The following is a 21,441-nucleotide window of genomic DNA, read 5'->3' as shown; positions in this document are numbered from 1 at the left end:
CATACAATTTGACGGTTTTGTCTCTTTGCTCCTAATTAAGGGACGAGAGTTTTGATAGTCCTTCATAGTTTCCCTTTAAAATGTCTAAAGGCTTGAAAAATATGCTTCTGGGTATTGCAGTGCACGGAGAGCGTAGTAAACACCTAGAACAGTGATGACTAACCTTTTACATCGCCGCCTGCTGACCTGCATGCCGGAAATGGCACACAAAATCATCCGCCTGGACCGCATGGCCTCGCTGGCCTTCGCACGCGCAAGAGTGCCAAAACCCGTAAGAGCAGTGCGCACCAGCACCCAAACTTCCGGTTTCCGGTGCAGAGGCATGCCCAAAGAATAGCTGGCGTGACAGAAATCCAGAAGTTCAGGTGCCAGTGCGCACATGCATGACAAAATGCTGCTCTTCCAAGTTTTGGCGTTCCCGCATGTGTGAAGGCCAGCCGACTGGCGCGTGTGTGTGTGTGCACAAGAACACAGAAGAGGAGCCAGTGAGACCGCGTGTCCCACACAGGATGGTTCTGTATGCCGCTTCTGGCACGCCTTCCATAGGTTCGCCAGAGCGGGCTTAGAATATTTTTTTTTGTGTATAACGGAACAAACTTTCAACTTTCGCACTTTTCATCACTGTCAACAAACTGACACTCCATGGTTTTTTTTTCCTGTCTCTTTCTTAATCTCTGCAGAAGTTTCCGACCGAAGGACTTGCTAACGTCGTTCGGAACGTCTTTGATTTTGACTCCTACAACAAAGAAATGCGCGAGATATTAATTAGGACTTTGCATAAACACGGAATACCGATCGGAGCCAAACCCGACAACGTACAGATGGCGAAGGAGTAAGGCTAATTGTCCTCCGTATTGCTGCTAGTTATAAAAACCTGGAAATGCTTGAAGCAAATTCCATGTGTCTTTTTCCTCCGAAAAAAGGGTCATTCGGTTGCGTAATTATTTATTTACACAACATTTATCAGTGTGTATCTTTACGGGATACGACAATGTGTTTATATGGAGGAGTCGTGTTGTTTTTTTTAAAATCTAATTAACATTGGTGATTTGTGCAATGGAAATAAAGGGAAATATTTGTTTGATTCTTCTTGGTTTCTATTCATTGTTTGGTCTCTTGCTAATTTATCGCTGTCATTTGTACAAAGCTGGTTTGTAACTGTTTTTTTTTTTAAAAATGGAAATGAGTGAACTGACTTGGCTTTTAATTCTGCACGGGGCAAATTTCCCCAAACTACTGCGAAACTTCAAACGATCTTGCTTCAATAGGTTTTGCCTGGCACCAGTCAAGTTTCTCTGGTGATCAACATCATCTCGTAATGATGTCATTAAACCAAAGACGCAAATCACCCACGCCGACAGGTTTTCATATTTTGACAGAAGCTTATGGATAACAGACATCGTCTCCCCCAATTAGACCAGAGTTTTCTCGTATTTCTTCAACCTTGCGATATTCAAAACTCTTTTCATGGTATCCAGTTTGCTTAATGGGGCTTATGGACACCCTGTGCTATTGGGTGCTTATTTACCGAACATCGAACAGATACCTTGATGTGTATAAATTATATGTGATGTGTATAAATTATAAAATAATAATAATACTTTACAAAATCACTTTTTTTTTAAAGCTCAAACCATAACAACGTTCAGAAACCATCTTCAATGAAAACAAGTATTTCCCTTTATTTTTGGAAAGGTTATGCGAAACAGACTTGTAAAAATTGGTGGCTGTGTTGTTTGTTTTTTGAGATCAGGAGGAAGAGCCTTTTCTAGTTATCAATCTCATTCAGTGGTTTGAATAAACCATCGCTAGCACCATTCTTAACTGAGTAAAATCTCGCACTCAGAATTGCAGGCATTAATTCAGTCGTTTCCCAATTTTTAACACGAGGTCCCTTAAGTGTGCTGGTTTTAAAATATGCATCCAATAAACCATTGAACCGTAATCCCAAAGGTGCCAAGAGCCAGCTGGACTTTCTTGTTTTTTTCTTTCGAAGATGTTTTGCTTCTCATCCAAGAAGCTTCTTCAGCTCTGATTGGATGCTGGGGAATGGAAGGATTGATACTCCTTGCAGACAGCTGGTCGTTTACATCCGTTTAGAGAGTTGTTGAGACCACTTGGAGGTTTATCTGTGTCCTCTCTCTAAAGGATGCAAATCAATCAATCAATCAGAATAGAGCTGGAAGGGACCTTGGAGGTCTTCTAGTCCAACCCCCTGCTCAAGCAGGAGGCCATTCCTATGCCACGTGGCTGTCCAATCTTTTCCTAAAAATCTCCAGTGGTGGAGCATCCTACAACTTCTGGAGACAAACCGTTCCACTGATTAATTCTTAATTTGGGGCCAGTGACCAGGAGGCTGTGAGTTCTAGTCCCGCCTTAGGCAGGAAACTCACTGGCTGATTTTGGGCCAATGACTAGGCGTCTATGAGTTAGAATAGAATAGAATAGAATAGAATAGAATAGAATAGAATAGAATAGAATAGAATAGAATAGAATAGAATAGAAGTAACAAATGACCAGCTGTCTGCAAGGAGTATGAATCCTTCCATTCCTCACCATCCAGTCAGAGCTGAAGAAGCTTCTCGGATGAGAAGTGAAAGATCTTCCAAAGAAAAAACAAAAAAGTCCAGTTACCTCTTGAAAAAACACTTTTGGGACAACCATGACCTGGATGACTGAGAATCTCCCAAGCCTTTGAACTATAGCTAACTTAATAGTTATAATATTACTCTATTCCACTTCAGTGTGTTATATGAACATTTCTTAGGCAATATACAAATCGATTAAACTTCCATCGTCTTCATACTTTAATAGCCTTATTATCTTTAGTAGCCTTATTTTTTTCCCCCCCTTAAAGATTCTCAGTTTAAGTTATAATGGATCTCATCTTTGTTTGTCCTGTTCATGAAAAAGCAACTCGATTGAGTGATTAATGCACAAGCGATCTGTGGACTAGTCACTGCTCACAATTTCCTGTGAATTTCCAGCAGTGGCTAAGGGGAAGCCGTGTGTAACCTCTTTGTGGATTCTCACATTTCTCACAGTGACTCGGTAGCAAAAACAGAGGGTGGTTTAAGACAGAAACCATGAACTGTGTTTCTGTATAAGCAAAGCTCACACTTTTAAAGTTTGATCAAAATTGTCCTTTTCTCGTGCTTATAGGAAGCCATTATAGAGTCAAACAACTTTAGGGGTTTTATGGCCCCTTCCTCAAATGTTCCAAACTCAGGGCCATCAACACCAACTCTCTATAATGCTTTTGCATCAATATTTACAGACAATCACTTCTCATTCCTCTGTCTACACCAGTAGGATAGGCAGCCCCTGACTTATAACAGTTCATTTAGTGATCATTCAAAGTTACAACCGCACCGGAAAAAATGACTGACCATATTTTTCGGAGTATAAGATGCACCTTAATTTTTGGGGAGGAAAATAAGGAAAAAGCTGATTGGCAGGTAGATCGGCCTCCAGGAATACTCCCAATCAGCTGTCCCCAAAAGTGAATTTTAGCAACAGGTTCCTTGGTTGTGAGCTCTGTGCCTTGCTTTTTTTTTTTTTCCTGCCCCTGAAAGCCTCCGAAACGGAGCTTCAGAAAAAAAAACCCCTCTAATAATAATAATAATAATAATATTTTAATTTGTATACCGCCCTTCTCCCGAAGGACTCAGGGTGGTGAACAGGCAGATAAAATATAAATACACACAATAATTAAAAACATCCCTTAAAAAACTAATTTAAATGCCCAAAATGTTAAAAAACGTACTCCCCCGTAAAATCACAAAATTTTAAAAACCCATCCAATAAAAATAAAAATCAGGCTTTGAAACTCTGTTTGGGAGCTTCTTTTCTGAAGCTCCGTTTGGGGCTTTTTTCCTAAGCTCAGTTTCCAATGCTTTTTTCAGCCTCTGAAACCTCTGTTTGAGAAGCTGGGAGGGGCTACATTCAGAGTATAAAATGCACCCAGATTTTCACCTTCTTTTTTTGGGGGGGAAAAGGTGCATCTTATACTCCAAAAAATCTGATATGTCCATTTTTCACCCTCACGGGATCAAAGTTCTGATGCTTGGCAACCAGCCCTTACTTAAGATGATCGACGTGTCCCGGGGTCACATGATCCCCTTTTGCGACCTTCGAACGAGCAAAACCAATCTAGATTCGCTTAACGGCCATGTTACAAACCAACCGTGGCAACAAAAGTCGTACAATGGGCCGAAATTCTCTTAACGAATTGTCTCGTTTGGGAGCAGAAACGTTGGGCTCCATTGAGGCGGTAGGTCAAGGACTGTCTCGTGAAGGGACAGCGCAACCATTTTTGAAATCCTCCGCAGGCAAACGTGGCTAGTTACTGCTAACGATGAAGAGACATCTCGCGGTTTCTCCATAAACGTATCTAAGGAGATTTTTATGCGGTTGTGTAGAGGACCCAAGGGAAATTTCAACAGGGTGACTCGCATGGAACGGTGTGCACGTTGGTTGCCCAGTTTCCATGTTTAGTTCTGTGCAAACATAATCTTCATCTGTTACCACTGAAGGCACTCAAGTTGAGAGAACTTTGGCTACAAATCCAGACTTCTGTTATTTGACATTTACGTTTTCCCCCTTCGGTTGCTGAATCACACGGACAACATTTGCAAACCTTCCCTGCTCTCCAACGTTTAAAATCTTTCAAAAGAGATGTCTTTTGGTCAAGTGTGAACTGCCATTGTATGATACAATATCGTAGGAAGTAGCAGCTTTAATAACAGAAGTCCGTTGGGATTGAAAACTTTATTGATCGATTCAGGTTATTTCAGGGTCTAGGCAAAAGTGTGTCTCATTTATAGCCAACTCTAAATTTATGTTCTGATTTGTATTTGTATTGTATTTTGAAGGAAGAATGCTAACTCAAACAGGTGTGCTTCTATAGACGCAAGTAGAAATCATTATAAGTGCTACCGGTAATAGGGTTTCCTGCCTAAGCAGGGGGTTGGACTAGAAGACCTCCAAGGTCCCTTCCAACTCTGTTGTTCTATTCTGTTCTGATATTAAAAATTCTACCTTGATGGGAATCATATTTTGATCTTACGGGACCGCCTGCTGTTATCTTATGCCTCCCACTGACCCGTACGCTCACACAGAGAGGGCCTTCTCAGGGTGCCGTCCGCCAGGCAGTGTCGGCTGGCGGCCCCCAGGGGAAGATCCTTCTCTGTGGGGGCTCCTACTCTTTGGAATGAACTTCCCCCTGGTTTACGCCAAATACCTGACCTTCGGACCTTTCGCCGCGAACTGAAAACATATTTGTTTGTTCACGCGGGGCTTTCTTAAATTGTCTAGATTTCAAATTTTAAATTTTATTTAAGTTTTAAACTGGGGTTTTTAGTTTTTTAACTATTTTAATTTTCGGCCAAATTGTATAATAAGTTTTTTAATTTACTTTTAATTGTCCATTGTTTCTTTTTACCTTGGCTGTACACCGCCCTGAGTCCTTCGGGAGAAGGGCGGTCTAGAAATCTAATAAAATAAATAAATAAATAAATAAATCTGTGTAACGTCTGTTAAAATCTTCAAACATTTAATTCCCTAAATCCTCAATTCCAGATCTTCAAATGCTGTTTCACAAAAATGCTGCTTGTGTTTTCTAAGAGTAGAGTTGGTGCAGCTTCTCCATTCTCATTTCATAAGTCAGAACTCAGTTTATATTTCGTTGGAACCATGAAACATTGTTTTTTTTTTGTCTGTTCAGAAAAATTTCCAAGTAGAATTACATCCTGCAAAGAAGCATTCTCATCTTTAGATTCTGTTGTAACTGGTTAAAATTCTGTTAACAAGAAGGAGGGGGGGGGAAGTATTGTCAACTCAAGAGAAATGTGTGCCAAATTAATTATAGTGATGTATTTTTCTTGGTCAGATTGCCGTTGCCTGATACCAAATTTATGGGCTACTGGAAAATGAATCATTTGGGGAAATCACGCCGAAAACTATTGTGTCCTACGGAAACGCATCGCGTAGATGTGAAGGTTTGTGAAATTTGGTTCAAGCTTAAGATCGATAGATGAGAATATTTGTAGCTCCGGGTTGATGTGAGGGCTCCTTGGGGGTTCTCTGAGCTTGGTGGCTTTCTTGTAGACGTTTCATTACCCAACTAGGTAACATCATCAGTGCTAGAAGGAGTGAGGTTTGCTCTATGAAACTGATGACATCACCTAGTTGGGTAATGAAACTTCTGCAAAAAAGCCACCAAGCAGAAAAAGCACCAAGGATCCTTCAAACTTAATATTGACCATAAACCTGCATGTTTAACCGGGGTCAAGCATTTCCAGACTGCTAAATCTAAAGAAGGCAGATAGTTGCCACTACTTTTAAAACTACTTTAAAGTTGCTACTACTTTTAAAACTACTTTTTAAAAAAATCAAGAATCGTAGAATCCAGACGGATTGCGGGCAACGATTTTCAAATGAAAGAAAGATGATGTGGATTGCTGGATCACAAAAGATTTATTTATTTATTTATTTATTTTGTCACAACAATATATGTAGGAATCATACAAAAGATTATATAGTATATAAACATATATGGGTAAATATAAGGAGGTATAAGCATATATATAGGAAGAAGAAAAGAAAAACAATAGGACAGGAACGGTAGGCACGTTTGTGCGCTTATGCACGCCCCTTATGGTCCTCTTAGGAATGGGGTGAGGTCAATAGTAGAAAGTTTTTGGATAAAGCTTTTAGGATTATGGGAAGAGACCACAGAGTCAGGTAAAGTATTCCAAGCACTGATGATTCTGTTACAGAAGTCATATTTTCTGCAATCTAGATTAAAGCGGTTGACATTAAGTTTAAATCTATTAGTTGCTCTAGTATTATTGCAATTAAAGCTGAAGTAGTCTTTAACAGGAAGGACATTACAATAGATGATTCTGTGAGTTAAGCTTAGGTCTTGTCGAAGGCGACGGAGTTCCAAGTTTTCTAAGCCTAGGATTTCAAGTCTGGTGGGATAAGGTATTTTGTTGTTTTCAGAGGAATGGAGAACTCTTCTTGTAAAATATTTCTGGACACGTTCAATTGTATTGATGTCAGAGATGTGGTGAGGGTTCCAAACAGGCGAGATTTAGTAAAGTCAAGAAATATTCAGGGGTTTTAAGGTGAACTGACCAGTTTGGATGATTCTGAAACCCTACAATGATAGTTACTAAATTTGGTAGCAGAATACCTAAATTTTGACTACCCCAATGTGGTTTTTTATTAAAGGTGAGGAGCAGAGGGCATCTGGGAGGCAAAAACACATTGCCATGTCGAGTTTTAATCCATCCTAAACTCCAAAACATAGATCCCGCCGGGCTCCTTTCGTACGCGTGTCTCGCACCCGCGTCCTGGTTTCATCTCCTGCCGTTGTTACTGCCATAATTTGTGTTCCAGATAGCTTTTAATTCCGCATTAGCTCCTTAGCAGTTGCCAGACAAAACTTCTGTCCTATAGACAGAAGGAGAATTCAGCAATACAGTTAGTCCTCGAGTTGCAAAGTTCATTCAGTGACCATTTATGACGGCACTGAAAAAAAAGTGACTTAGGACCATATTTCATACTTACAGCCGTTGCAGAATCCCCACTTGACCACTTGATTAAAATTCGGACCTTTGGCGACTCATGTTTATGACGGTGGCAGTGTCCCCGGGTCACGAGATCCCCTTTAGTGACCTTCTGCCAAGCAGAAACAATGGAGGGGGGGAGCCCGATTTGCTTAACGACCCTGCGGCTAACTTAACAAGTGCAGCGATTTGGTCGCAAAATGGGGCAAAACTCACTTAAGAACCGTCTGGCTCAGCAGCAGGTATTTTGGGGTCAGTTGTGGTCGCAGGTCGATGGCTGCCTGAAATTGTCTTGTTTGGCAAGATTTCGTTCCAGTTTTGGGGTTCAGGACTTGTTTTCCCTTTCTTTTAGGGTCCTATACATTTAAAGGCGCAGGCCTTCCCTCTGGAAAGGCACGAAGCCCGAGCCTTGAGTTTTACAGAAGAGCTGGCATTCTGGACCCTCCCTTTGAACGAGGTTAACTTCGTGTGTGATGTGGTGTCGCAAGGTAGAGTATCCACTTTATTTCTTATTACTCTGTGAGTAAGTAACGATTTGAGAAGCTGCGCAAGTCCTTTAAACAGGTACTAGCAGGAATGGTTTTGCGTGCGAGGGAAGCTCAGTCCCCAAAGGCTGTCCTTTTGCATGCTTTCTCTCGGATGTGGTCGTCCCTTAAGTACAATCCTTAACAGCCTCTACTTCCCTGTTCAATAGTTAACTGTGTAATAGGGCAAACCTTCTGCAGAATACTCCTGATTCACTCCCTCCTCTCTTGCTGGGTGACTAATCCTTTCGCCTGCTTAGAGAATCGCCCAAAGGATAAGCATAATTGCCTCGCATCCACAGGCAGTCTTGTCCAAAATGTGGTAGAATAGAATAGAATAGAATAGAATAGAATAGAATAGAATAGAATAGAATAGAATAGAATAGAATAGAATAGAATAGAAATTGTAATGAAGAATAGAATAGAATAGATATTGTAATGAAGAATAGAATATATATTGTAATATAGAATAGAATAGAATAGAATAGAATAGAATAGAATAGAATAGAATAGAATAGAATAGAATAGAATAGAATAGAATAGAATAGAATAGAATAGAATATGTATTGGAATGAAGAATAGAATAGAATAGAATAGAAAGAATAGAAATTGTAATGAAGAATAGAATAGAATAGATATTGTAATGAAGAATAGAATATATATTGTAATATAGAATAGAATAGAATAGAATAGAATAGAATATATATTGTAATGAATAGAATAGAATAGAATATATATTGTAATGAAGAATAGAATAGAATAGAATAGAATAGAAAGAATAGAAATTGTAATGAAGAATAGAATAGAATAGATATTGTAATGAAGAATAGAATATATATTGTAATATAGAATAGAATAGAATAGAATAGAATAGAATATATATTGTAATGAATAGAATAGAATAGAATATATATTGTAATGAAGAATAGAATAGAATAGAATAGAATAGAATAGAATAGAATAGAATAGAATAGAATAGAATAGAATAGAAATTGTAATGAAGAATAGAATAGAATAGATATTGTAATGAAGAATAGAATATATATTGTAATATAGAATAGAATAGAATAGAATATATATTGTAATGAATAGAATAGAATAGAATATATATTGTAATGAAGAATAGAATAGAATATATATTGTAATGAAGAATAGAATAGAATATAATAATGAATAGAATAGAGAGATAGGTCTGTAATTTTCAACTAGGTTTGGATCTCCTTTTTTGAAGATAGGAATGACTGTGGCTAGAGACCAGAGTTTTGGAAGGGAACTAGTTTTGAACTAGTTTATTAAAGATTATGCTTAGGGGTTCAGCTATATTAATTGAAAGCTTTTTTTAAAAGTATGCACATAGTCCATCTGGTCCAATAGATAATGATGGTTTCAGGTTGCAAAGGTTGTTAATCTATTCATTTCTGCAGAGTCTAATATTTTTTGGATAACTTCCCCTTCCAGAGGTATTTTCTCTGCATTTCCAGTTTTGTGCAAAAACAATCCTTGCTGCTGTTATTACCTGTATAATCAAGTAAATATTTTCTTTCCTAATTTTCTCTGGGAGGATACCCAATAGGAACAGCTCCGGTTTTAAATCGTTACGTTGTTGTGTCATTTCTTCTAACCACGTCTTCATTTTAAATCAATAATTTTTAGCTTCTGGGCATCTCCACCACATATGATTCTAGCGATGGTTTTGACGGTAGAGGAATCCTGAACTTGCACCTTCTCTCTTTTACTTTTTGCCCCGTTCCTGCTAAAGAGCGTGAAGACGGAACTTCCCTTTACGTGGCCACTTGCAATCCCGTCTCCTTATATTTTATGAATACCTCTGGGAAAACTGGATACTGCATGGATCTCTACGACCTCTTCCCGCGAACCCTTCGGGGCATGTGGCAGCCGTTCGTGCGACTGGCCCCCCTTGGCAATCCCCTCCAAGGCCAGGTCATTCTGCACGAAGAGCAGGTAAATCCGAGGGTGGGGGGAGTTGCGGGCCATAGCTCATCCTTCCGCCTGTTGGCCTTCGTTGCAAAGGTCTTACCTGGGGAAAAAAAAAAAGAGGGAGATCTTAAAATTAGGAAAGGCTCTGGAGAGGAAGGATATGGGGACTTTGCGATGCTGCATTAGAAAGCAGAATACAAGTAAGTTTGGGATAAAGTTCTATGAACAAAGGTGGCCAGGCAGCTATTTGCTTTATGTCCTTACTGTCTTCCTTTTTTTTCCCTCCTTCCTTCCTTCCTTCCTTCCTTCCTTCCTTCCTTCTTTTTTCTCTTTCCTTTCTTTTCTCCTTTCTTTTCTTTCCCCTTTCTTTCCTCCTTCCTTTCTTCCTTCACTCCGTGCATTCACCCCTCCCTTCCTTCCCTCCTTTCTTCCCTCCCTCCTCCCTTCCTTCCTCAATTTCCTCCTTCCTTTCCTCCTCCCTCCCTCCATTTCCTCCTTCCTTCCTTTCTCCATTTCCTCCTTCCTTCCATTTTCCTTCTTTCCTCCCTTCCTTCCTTCCTTCCCTCCTCTCTTCCTTCCTCAATTTCCTCCTTCCTTTCCTCCTCCCTCCCTCCATTTCCTCCTTCCTTCCTTTATCCATTTCCTGCTTCCTTCCATTTTCGTTCTTCCCTCCCTCCCATCGCTGCATACATAGTGCTCCCTCTTCCTATTTTCCTCACAGCCACCATCCTTTGAGTTGTAGGAGAAGGGGTGAGAGAAACAGGGGGACTGGCCCAAAGTCACCCAGCTGACTTCCATTGCTGGATAGGATGTCAGTCCAGTCCCTTCAAGTACTTGAGATGGGATACAGAAATATGACAGGATCTCTGTTGCAAAACCTCTTGGGCACCAGGCTGGTGAGATTGGTACAATAGTAGATCAATATCCCTCCTTTCCAAGTAAGTAGAGGGTTTTGTTTCCTTGCCCTTTGCCCTTTTCTAGTTAATGGAAAACAGAAGCAAAGGCGAGAGCTACAACTCAGATCTCTTCCCATCACAGGATGAAAGCATTTCTGCTTTCTTTGGAAAATTGACACAGCCTTGGAATAACAGACCTGGAAGGGACCTTAGAGGTCTTCTAATCCAGCCCCCTGTTCAAACAGGAAACCCTGCACCATTCCAGACAAGCGGTTGTGCAATCTCTTCTTAAAAACTTCCAGTGATGGAGCATTCACAACTTCTGGTGGCGAGCTGTTCCACCGGTTAATTGTCCTCACTGTTAGGAAGTTAATTCCAGGTTGCTTCTCTCCTTGATTAGTTTCCACCCATTGCTTCTTGTCCAGCCCTCGGGAGCTTTGGAGAATAGCTTGACTCCCTCTTCTTTGGGGCAGCCCCTCAAATATTGGAAGACTGCTGTCGTGTCACTTACAGTATAGTCCTTTACATTATACTAGAAATATCCAATTCCTGCAACGGTTCTTCCTACGTTTTTGCCTCCATCCTCCTAAACACCTTTGCTGCCCTTTTCTGCACTCTTATTTAAATGTGTAGAAGGCCAGATCCTGAAGATGAAACTCAAATACTCTGGCCACTTAATGAGAAGGAAGGACTCACTGGAGAAGAGCCGAATGCTGGGAATGATGGAGGGCAAAAGAAGAAGGGGACGACAGAGAACGAGGTGGCTGGATGGAGTCACCGAAACAGTCGGCGGGAACGTAAATGGACTCCAGAGCAAAGCTGGCTGGGGAATTATGGGAGTTAAAGTCCACCAGGCTTAAAGTTGCCAAGGTTGGAGACCCTGCTCCAGAGGATGGTAGAGGACAGGAAGGCCTGGAGGAACATTGTCCATGGGGTCGCAATGGGTCGGACACAACTTCGCAACTAACAACAACAAAAATATTCTTTCTCGTTTCTGCCTTCCTGGGCCTGTTTTTCAAGCTCTCCTCCCCACTCCCACCCCCACCCCAGTTCAATCCGCTCTCCCTTCTTTGCACAAACTGTTTTCCACGGCAACCCAACTTGGCCGGGTCACGAAAACTCACAGCAAGGAAAGGGAAGTTCGGCAGGAGCTAAAAATAAGAGCATCTCAGCCGGCTCGGAAGAAGAAGAATGGCGGTGACATCTGTTGAAGCTCTGGAATGCAAAGCTGCTGGGGAGCCAGGGGGGGGTCAGCCGGAGGTTCCTTTTCTCACACTGACAAATGAACATGGCCAAAAACGGGAAGATCCTTCCCAGCTCCCCTGGAGCATAGCCAGGGCTGCGACTCAGAAGTATTCGCCCATGACGCAGAAGTCTATTTTGGGAGACAAACCCACGATGCCACCGGTCAGGAGTCTGCTCAGATGGGAGCTATTAAGATCGGAAAGGGCTGGAGAAGCAAAGGCCGGTGGCACTGAGCGGTTTTGACCCCAGAATTTTAACGCGCAAAGCCAAAGAGGAGATTCGTTTCCCCATCCACCCACCCTGCTCTGTTTTCTTCTAAAGCTTGGAACGGATTTTAGGTTTCCAGCCTTATGCTTTGTGCATGCAAATACGCAGCAAGGAGAAGGAGAAGGAGAAGGAGAGGAAAGGAAAGGAAAGGAAAGGAAAGGAAAGGAAAGGAAAGGAAAGGAAAGGAAAGGAAAGGATGGAGGGATGGAGGAAGGAAGGGAGGGAGGTTAGAGGGAAGGAAGGAAAGAGGAAATGGAGAGACAGAGGGAGGAAGGGAGGGAGGAAGAAAGAGGGAGGGAGGAGAGAAAGGAAGGAAGGGAGAGAAAAAAGAAAAAAGGAAGAAAGAAAAGAAAGAAAGAAAGGAGAGAAAAAGAGAAAGAATACAGAGGGAAAAACAAAAAAAGGAAAAAGAGGAAGGAAGGAGAGAAAAAAGGGAAAGAAAAGAAAGAAAAAGAAAGGCAGGAGGGAGGGAGGGAGAGGAAGGAAGGAAAGAGAAAAAGAAGAAAAGAAGGAAAAGAGAAAGAAAAAGAAAGCGGGAGAGAGAGAGAGAAAGAAGAGAAAGGAAGGAGAGAAAAAGCAAAAAAAGGAAAGAAAGAAAGAAAGAAAGAAAGAAAGAAACTTGGAAATCCTTATAATTTTCTTCCCAAGTTCCTTTCCATAAAATGTTCCTGTGTTGTGGGAATGCTGGATTGTTGTGACATGCTATTAAAACTTCGGTAGGGTGATCTCGTCACTCTAATCTCAATAACGTCAAAACGTCGTTTCTTTGTGCGATCAAAATAATGATGGAAAATCTGAGCAACGAATTGGGTAATTACTGATGCAAGAACTGCCTGCCTGCATCACAAAACTGCTCTGCGCATTTTTTCTCTCCCAAGTTTTCAATCCAAAGAATTATTGCAGTGACCAGGCTCTGACCCTTCTGTCCTCTGGAAGGGAAACAGAGACACTCACAACTCATCCCGGACTTCTCATCCCTAATTATTCTTGTTTTTTCTTCTTCTTCTCCTTCTTCTTGTTCTTTTCCTCCTCCTCCTCCTCCATATTCTTCTGCTTCTCCTCCTTCTTCTCCTCCTCTTCTCCTCCTCCTCCTCCTCCTCCATTTCTTCTCCTCCTCCTCTGTTTCTTCTTCCTCTTCTTCTTCTCCTTCTCCTCCTCCTCCTTCTCCTCCATATTCTTCTGCTTCTCCTCCTCCTCCTTCTTCTCCATATTCTTCTTCCTTTCCTTCCGCTTCTCCTCCTCCTCCTCCTTCTCCTCCTCCTCCTCATTCTTCTTCATATTCTTCTGCTTCTACTTACTCCTACACTACTCCTACTCCTACTCCTTCTTTCCCCTTCTTCTTCCTCCTCCTCCTCCTCCTCTTCTTCTTCTTCCTTCTTCTTTCCCCTTCTTCTTCTTCCTCCTCCTCCTCCTCCTCCTCTTCTTCTTCCTTCTTCTTTCCCATTCTTCTGTTTCTGCTTCTTCCTCTTCTTTTTCTTCCTTTTCCTTCTTTCCCTTTCTTTTTCCTCCTCCTCCTCCTCCTCCTCCTCCTCCTCTCTTTTTCAGATACATAGATGAAATTAAGGGCGTCCAGGGCAGTCTTGCCCTGTTCAAACCGAGTAGAAAAGAGAAATGAAGCATTTTGATTTAATACGATGTGCATGCAGGAAAGGCAGTTGCACCCCACAAACTGTGAGGTACCCGTAGATGAGCTTCCTAATTCTTAATAAAGCCTGGGGGGGAAAATGGTGGGGGATGGGGAGGAAGGGAGTAACTGGGGAGAGAAATCGAGCAGATGGGAAGAGAACAAAGCCAAAAAACTCATGAGCAGTAAATACAAGGACATCTGGAGCTTTGAAGGTGTTTTGGAAGCGATGCTCATTTGATTTTTTTCCCCCTGAATTTATTTATGTTTTATTTATTTGTAGCTCACCTTTATGATTTTTACAAGACACCAAACACATCCAGCACACTTTCCTCCTCTTTTTTTCCTCAGGTGGGTTGAGCTGAGAGAGAAGGACTGGCCCAATGTCACCCAGCCGGCTTTCATGCCTAAAGTGGGACTAGAACTCCCAGTCTCCTAGAAATTGGTCTAAGCTTGCATGGCTAAGTTGGAACTAGAACTCCCAGTCTCCTAGTGATTGCCCCAAGCTCACATGCCTAAGGTGGAACTAGAGCTCCCAGTCTCCTAGTGAGTGGCCCAAGCTCACATGCCTAAGGTGGAACTAGAGCTCCCAGTCTCCTAGTGAGTGGCCCAAGCTCGCATGGCTAAGGTGGAACTAGAGCTCCCAGTCTTCTAGTGAGTGGCCCAAGCTCGCATGGCTAAGGTGGAACTAGAGCTCCCAGTCTCCTAGTGAGTGGCCCAAGCTCGCATGGCTAAGGTGGAACTAGAACTCCCAGTCTCCTAGTGAGTGGCCCAAGCTCACATGCCTAAGGTGGAACTAGAACTCCCAGTCTCCTAGTGATTGCCCCAAGCTCACATGGCTAAGGTGGAACTAGAGCTCCCAGTCTCCTAGTGAGTGGCCCAAGCTCGCATGGCTAAGATGGAACTAGAGCTCCCAGTCTTCTAGTGAGTGACCCAAGCTCGCATGCCTAAGGTGGAACTAGAGCTCCCAGTCTCCTAGTGAGTGGCCCAAGCTCGCATGGCTAAGGTGGAACTAGAGCTCCCAGTCTCCTAATGAGTGGCCCAAGCTCACATGGCTAAAATGGAACTAGAGCTCCCAGTCTCCTAGTGAGTGGCCCAAAGTCACCCAGCCAGCCGGCTTTCATGGCTAAAGCAGGACTGGAACTCACGGCCACTCGATTTCTAGTCTGCTGCCTTAAGCCACTAGACCAAACTGCTTCTCTTAACAGTGTCCCATCTGTTGTAGGCCTAGAGTATAATCCTTTACACACCCTCTACTTAAAAACGGTGAAAAATTGAAATTTAACGTTGCGCTCCAAAGGGCATTCAGGAGCACATCTGGATCCAGCCCGTTGCCCACCATTTATGTGGCTCCTCCTAGGAATGTGGGGAGGGGTGGCCGGTTGGCTGCAGGAAAACAAAAACGGATTTTCCACACCCTTTAGTGCAGGGGTCTCCAACCTTGGCAACTTTAAGACTTGTGGACTTCAACTCCCAAAGCTGGCTGAGGAATTCTGGGAGTTGAAGTCCACAAGTCTTAAAGTTGCCAAGGTTAGAGACCCCTGCTTTAGAATAGAATAGAATAGAATAGAATAGAATAGAATAGAATAGAATAGAATTTTATTGGCCAAGTGTGATTGGACACACAAGGAATTTGTCTTGGTGCATATGCTCTCAGTGTGCATAAAAGAAAAGATACCTTCATCAAGGTACAACATTTATAACACAACTGATGGTCAATATATGGTCAACAAAGTTACAGTCATACAGTCATAAGTGGAAAGAGATGGGTGATGGGAACGATGAGAAGATTAATAGTGGTGCAGATTTAGTAAATAGTTTGACAGTGTTGAGGGAATTATTTGTTTAGCAGAATGATGGCCTTCGGGGAAAAACTGTTCTTGTGTCTAGTTGTTCTGGTGTGCAGTGCTCTATAGCGTCGTAAACTCCAGACAACGACAAAATTTTGCTGAAGGGAAAAACTTTGGCGGGGCAAAACTCTCTAACCAGCCTTTTCCAATCCCTCAAAATCCACCCTCGGTTCCGAAATACGTTGAGTTACTCTCAAGTGAGAGGGATCATTGAGGACATATCTACGTTTGCAGCTCTTCCAAAATATGGGGAACTCCCCTCTTTCTATTTATTTTTCTCTTATAGAATCACATCATTTTATTGCTGGACACAAACACGGGGACCGTAAGCCGTCTCACCTTGTTACCGGATATCCCGGCGTCGCGGAAAGGGACATCGTGGTGGGGAGGCAGACCGGAGGAGGTAAGACATCTCAATAGCCGATCTATCCTGCAGGAACGCAGGTAGTTCTCGACTTACAGCTATTCATTTAGTGACCGAAGTTACAACGGCGCTGAAAAAAAACAAAAACAAATTCGGACTTGTGACCCTTGCTGCATCCCCGTGGTCAGGGGACTAAAATTCAAAGGCTTGGCAACTGGCATGTAACTTAGGACGGTTGCATTATCCTGAGATCACGTGATCCCCTTTTGAGACCTTCCAACCAGCAAAGTCAATGGGGAAACTAGATTCGCTTAACGACCGGGTACTAACTTAGCAGGGATTCTGTCGTGTCCCACTCCTCCGCTGACGGCCGAGTCAGGAAAATCCAAATCAGGCTTGCCTCTGCAGCTCTGCCCAAAGTCCTAGCAAAGTCCTCAGAGCAGGCAGGAGACCAGAAAGTGACTTCAGCAAGATAAGTTCGACTTTGCCTGACTCAGAGACTGCCAGAAAGCAGATCCTTTATATAGGATATGGGATGTGGCTCCATGACTCAGCACTCATTAAGGCCTGCCCCTCCCTTCCTTCTGTTGCCTCCGCCTATCCAGTCTTCTGATGCGAGGGTCACTCCAATCAGCAGCTGTTGGAAATAAACCCTCCTCAGGCTCACCTGCTGTGGAGGAGGGGGAGGGGTCTAGCTGCTCCGTTTGCCTGGGCATGGAGTCAGGGCTGGGGCCAGGAGGTGCCCCCTCCTCTGCAGCTTGTCTGGGCATGGAGCCAGGGCTGGGGCCAGGAGGTGCCCCCTCCTCTGCAGCTTGTCTGGGCATGGAGCCAGGGCTGGGGCCGGGAGGCATACATTCCTCCGTGTTCGGGAGCAGATAAGAAGGCCCCGGCTGTGGTGAGAGCGGGCAAGACACAACAGATTCACTAAACCGCTGTAGCCGGAAAGGCTGTAAAACGGGACTTCCCCGTTAACTTTGCTCGTAAGAAGGTCGCAGTTGCCAAGCCTCTGAATTTCCATCCTGTGACCATGGGGATGCTGCAACGGTCGTAAGTATGAAACAGGGTCATAAGTCACTTTTTTTCAGTGCCATTGTAACTTTGAAAGTTAACAACGGGACTACACACACACACAAACACAGCACTACGTAGGGAGGCTTTACTGCATACAGGTAGTCCTTGATTTACAAGAGTTCCTTTAGTGACCGTTCAAAGTTACAATAGCACTTAAACGTTAACATAACAGACATATATAACATATTCAGCCGGTTCAGACCGGTTTGAGCGAACGGCGACTGCGGGTAGGCACATTACCGCCCCGGCGTAATGCCATCCTATTTTTTTTTTTTTATTTGAATTTATATCCCGCCCTTCTCCGAAGACTCAGGGTGGCTTACGTTGTGTTAAGCAATTTAGCCACGTTTTTGAGGCCAGGCGCTTGCGCAGAAGGCACGCACGCGCAAGGGGCAAACCCGTGGTACGAATATGTGAAACCCACTGCTCATAACACAACACAACATAACATCAATATAATAATAGATAATATAATAATAAACATATAATAAACAAAATAATAATAAACAAAGTATATAATTATACATTGGTATAATTTGGTAAAAAAAAAACCCAATATTGCTCTCTTTTTGAATTTTCTGAAGATCCTGCTTTTGGGCACATCCCTAGTGCTGCCGTGTAACGGGGTGAACTCCCGTGACTTATCCCAGCTTCTGCCAACCTAGCAGTTCAAAAGCAGGTAAAAAATGCAAGTAGAAAAAATAGGGACCACCTTTGGTGGGAAGGTAACAGCGTTCTGTGCGCCTTTGGCGTTAAGTCATGCCGGCCACATGACCACGGAGACGTCTTCGGACAGCGCTGGCTCTTCGGCTTTGAAACGGAGATGAGCACTGCCCCCTAGAGTCGGGAACGACTAGCACACATGTGCGAGGAGAACCTTTACCTTCACCTAATATGTGACCTGTCATTTTGGAAAAATAAATGCTTGCCCGCTTAGTTCAATCAATCTTATTAATGGGATTAATTCTTGCGGGTGGGATGAATAATGCCTTCATTAAACAATCAGGTCTGCATTCTGAGAGGCGAAGTCCACTCATCTTAAAGTTACAAGGTTGAGAAACACTGGATAGGTTGCTAGTATTTTACTTCCCATCTTTAAACACAGCTCTGCGTCTGGATGTCATAGAAGCGTTCAAGACGAGTTCTTTTCCCGTAAGATGTAATCCCCAGATCTCCAAAATCCCGCATGGATTTCCCTTTTTCGGTGTCTTATCTGAGTGCATGAGTTTAACAAGCAATTCCCATTCCTTTTCCCCCCATTATGACACTGTTGTGTCTTAAGTTTCTTTCAGGCTTAGCGTTCCTCCTTACGCACTCCAGCTGCTTCACATTTTACCTTTATTTGTTCAACTTTAACCCTGCTTAAGAAGGTTATTTGTGGAGATACATAGTGAAATATTTGCTCTTTCTTAGGAGAGGTTATAGGTCTACAGCAAGGAACAGTGCTATCATGAATAGTGTTTAGTTTTTTACAGGTGTCTCAAAAGTTCGGTTTGAGAAACCACATTTAACCGAATAACAGAGTGGGAAGGGACCTTGGAGGTCTTCTAGTCTAACCCCCTGCTCAAGCAGGAGACCCTATACCATTCTGAATAAATAGTTGTCCAACATCTTCTTAAAAATTTCCAGTGATGGAGTACCCGCAACATCTGGAGGCAAGTTGTTCCACTGATTAATTGTTCTAGCTGTCAGGAAATTCCTCCTTGGTTCTAGGTTGCTTCTCTCCTTGATTAGTTTCCATCCGTTGCTTCTTTCCTGCCTTCAGGTGTTGAATAGGTTGACCCCCCTCTTCTTTGGGGCAGCCCCTTAGACATTTGTTCTACGGTTATTCAGTTCAGCTACTTTCAGACGCCATTTTAAAGAGTCAATTAATCAGAGACAAAGAAGGGTTTCCAATTTCAAAGGGGGAAAAGTCAAGATACTTGCGTGCTGTTTCTACTTCAAAGATCGAACGCTCGTGATTTTCCCCGTCTGCTTAAGAAGTCAGTCCATTTGAAAAGACCGTTTGAGCAGAAGTGGTCCCTTACTCCCTTTTCCTGACAAAGCAGGAGCCCGTTTGAAGTCAGAGGACAGCGGGGCTCAGCGGGATCTCAAACCCAGGAATTTCGCTCTACAGAGCAAAGCCCCTGGGGAGATCTACCACTCCCCCGCAGCTCTGCATATCCCTTTTCGCCCAGGGAGTATGCTGAGGCCGGGGAACAGCTGATTTCTGCTTTTACGATCTTCTAACGCGGAGCGCCCTATTAGAGCGCCCAACAGGAGCGGTGACGTCACTGGAAGCCTTCAGCTATTGTAAAACTAATTATTAAAAACAGTAATAACTATTGTACGGTCCTTGGGGGTCTGAGCTTGATGGTTTTCTTGCAGATATTTGATTACCAAACTGCTGTAGGTAACATCGTCAGTGCATATCAGCGAGCACTGATGATGTTACCTAGTTGGGTCATGAAACATCTGCCAGAAAACCACCAAGCTCAGAGGTCATCAAGGACCCCACAGTCCTCCTCCTCCTCCTCTTCTCCTCCACAAACCCCTCTCCCTTGTAGCACTGATGATGTTACCTAGCTAGGTAATGAAACGTCTGTAAGAAAATCACCAAGCTCGGAGAGCATCCAGGGCCCCACAGTTCAACCCTGAGCTGCAAATATTCTCTTCTAATAGAATAGTATATCTGTGGGAGTATCCACTGTATCAAAGCCAGCACAAAGAAGCCTATTGCCATCTGAAGAATATATATATTTGAGGGCACCCCACTGGAAAATTGAGTTAGGTGCTCTGATGATGCAGCCTCGGCCTGCTAAACCATTTCCCCCTACAACGCAATTCTATGCAAAGGAGCCTGTTGCCACCTAAACACAGAGTAAATCCTCAATTACTATCATAACGGAGGCCGGAATTTCTGTTGCTAAGCGAAACATTTGTGAAGTGAATTTTGCCCCATTTTGTCGACCTTTCTTGCCACGGTCGTTAAGTGAATCACGTCAAGTTGTTAACTTAGGATCACGGTGGTTGAGTGACCCTGGCTTCCCCGTTGACTTCGCTGGTCAGAAGGTCCCCCAAAGGGGATCACGTGACGCCGGGATGCCGCCACCGTCATAAGTACATGCCAGTTGCCAACCCTCTGAATTTTGATCACGTGACCCCATGGGGATGCTGCAACAGTCGTGAGTGTGAAAATCGCTCATAAGTCACTTTTTCCAGGACCCTTGTAATTTTGAATAGTCACTAAATGAATGACTCCTGGACGCTGCCTGTACTGTAAGTCCCTTTTGTTCTGACCCAGCCTTAGCAGAAGCGAGAAACAGGCTCCTGGTCACAAAAAAAAAAAAAAACCTCTTGATTTACCTCTTGTGAATTAATTGCATTCACCCACCAAATCTTTGATGCACGAAAGCCAATGAGCAAACTCTCCAGAAGTACGAACGGTTGTCTCCTACGACCACCACTCCCCCTTCCTTCTATTTATTCCCCAGCCAGGGAGGAGCCTGTTAAGGATAGTCTTGTCTCACAATTGATGTTGTGGGCTATTGAGCAGAGTACCCTTTGAGTTTACACACGAAAGCAACTGAGAATGATTTTGGACAGTAACAGTTAACATACAAACAAACTGGGTTTTGATAATGTTTTACTTTTAAGGAAAAAACAAGATCACAGTCCAAAGACAATCCAAGTCTTACACATATAAAGTGAGATAAAAATCAGTCCAGGGATATTTTTCAAATGTAAAGTCTTCTTACCAGTTGTAGAAAAATACAATAAAACAGATCTTCTTTAGTTTCATTCAGGAGCAGAGTTCAATATTAAAACAGTCCATAAATATTAAAGAAGCAATAAATAGCCACGATCAAGCAATGATCATGCATAGAGATCAAATATAGAGTTACAGCATATCAGCAGGTAAAATGGTGTAGTGTTCAAACAAACGGTAATTCAGCTTAGAGCTCAGCCAATCAGGATGCATGATGATGCAACAAAGTTTTTAAAGCTACATAATACTTTTAGCTACAAACACACAATGTTGGTTTATATATTTTCTGACCAATCAGTTGGGCAATAACAATTTCCTAACAGGGCCATTCAGTGCCCAC

The 21,441-nt window shown here is 42.9% G+C and overlaps 1 protein-coding gene and 1 long non-coding RNA gene across 6 annotated transcripts in view; one reads left to right on the top strand and one right to left on the bottom strand.

The window, feature by feature from the left end:
* The window catches only part of VWA8 (von Willebrand factor A domain containing 8), a 137,245-nt gene that overhangs the window by 74,329 nt on the left and 41,475 nt on the right, over positions 1 to 21,441 (top strand). For all 5 annotated transcript variants that reach the window (XM_058184493.1, XM_058184495.1, XM_058184494.1 and 2 more), the window contains exons 26-30: positions 681 to 832; positions 5,891 to 5,999; positions 7,927 to 8,062; positions 9,858 to 10,060; positions 16,205 to 16,321. In XM_058184493.1, coding sequence (XP_058040476.1) covers positions 681 to 832; positions 5,891 to 5,999; positions 7,927 to 8,062; positions 9,858 to 10,060; positions 16,205 to 16,321 — 717 coding nt within the window. The remainder of the gene's footprint in view (positions 1 to 680; positions 833 to 5,890; positions 6,000 to 7,926; positions 8,063 to 9,857; positions 10,061 to 16,204; positions 16,322 to 21,441) is intronic.
* On the bottom strand, positions 10,001 to 19,601 carry LOC131199118 (uncharacterized). Its single transcript, XR_009155263.1, has 3 exons — positions 18,066 to 19,601; positions 16,258 to 16,412; positions 10,001 to 10,136 (listed from the first exon to the last, which is right to left on the bottom strand). It is a non-coding gene; the product is annotated as an uncharacterized LOC131199118 (long non-coding RNA).

Source organism: Ahaetulla prasina, chromosome 5, assembly GCF_028640845.1.
Source record: "Ahaetulla prasina isolate Xishuangbanna chromosome 5, ASM2864084v1, whole genome shotgun sequence".
Classification (NCBI taxonomy): domain Eukaryota; kingdom Metazoa; phylum Chordata; class Lepidosauria; order Squamata; family Colubridae; genus Ahaetulla; species Ahaetulla prasina.
Note: the sequence above shows the minus strand (reverse complement) of the source record. Positions and strands in the feature narration are given on the sequence as shown.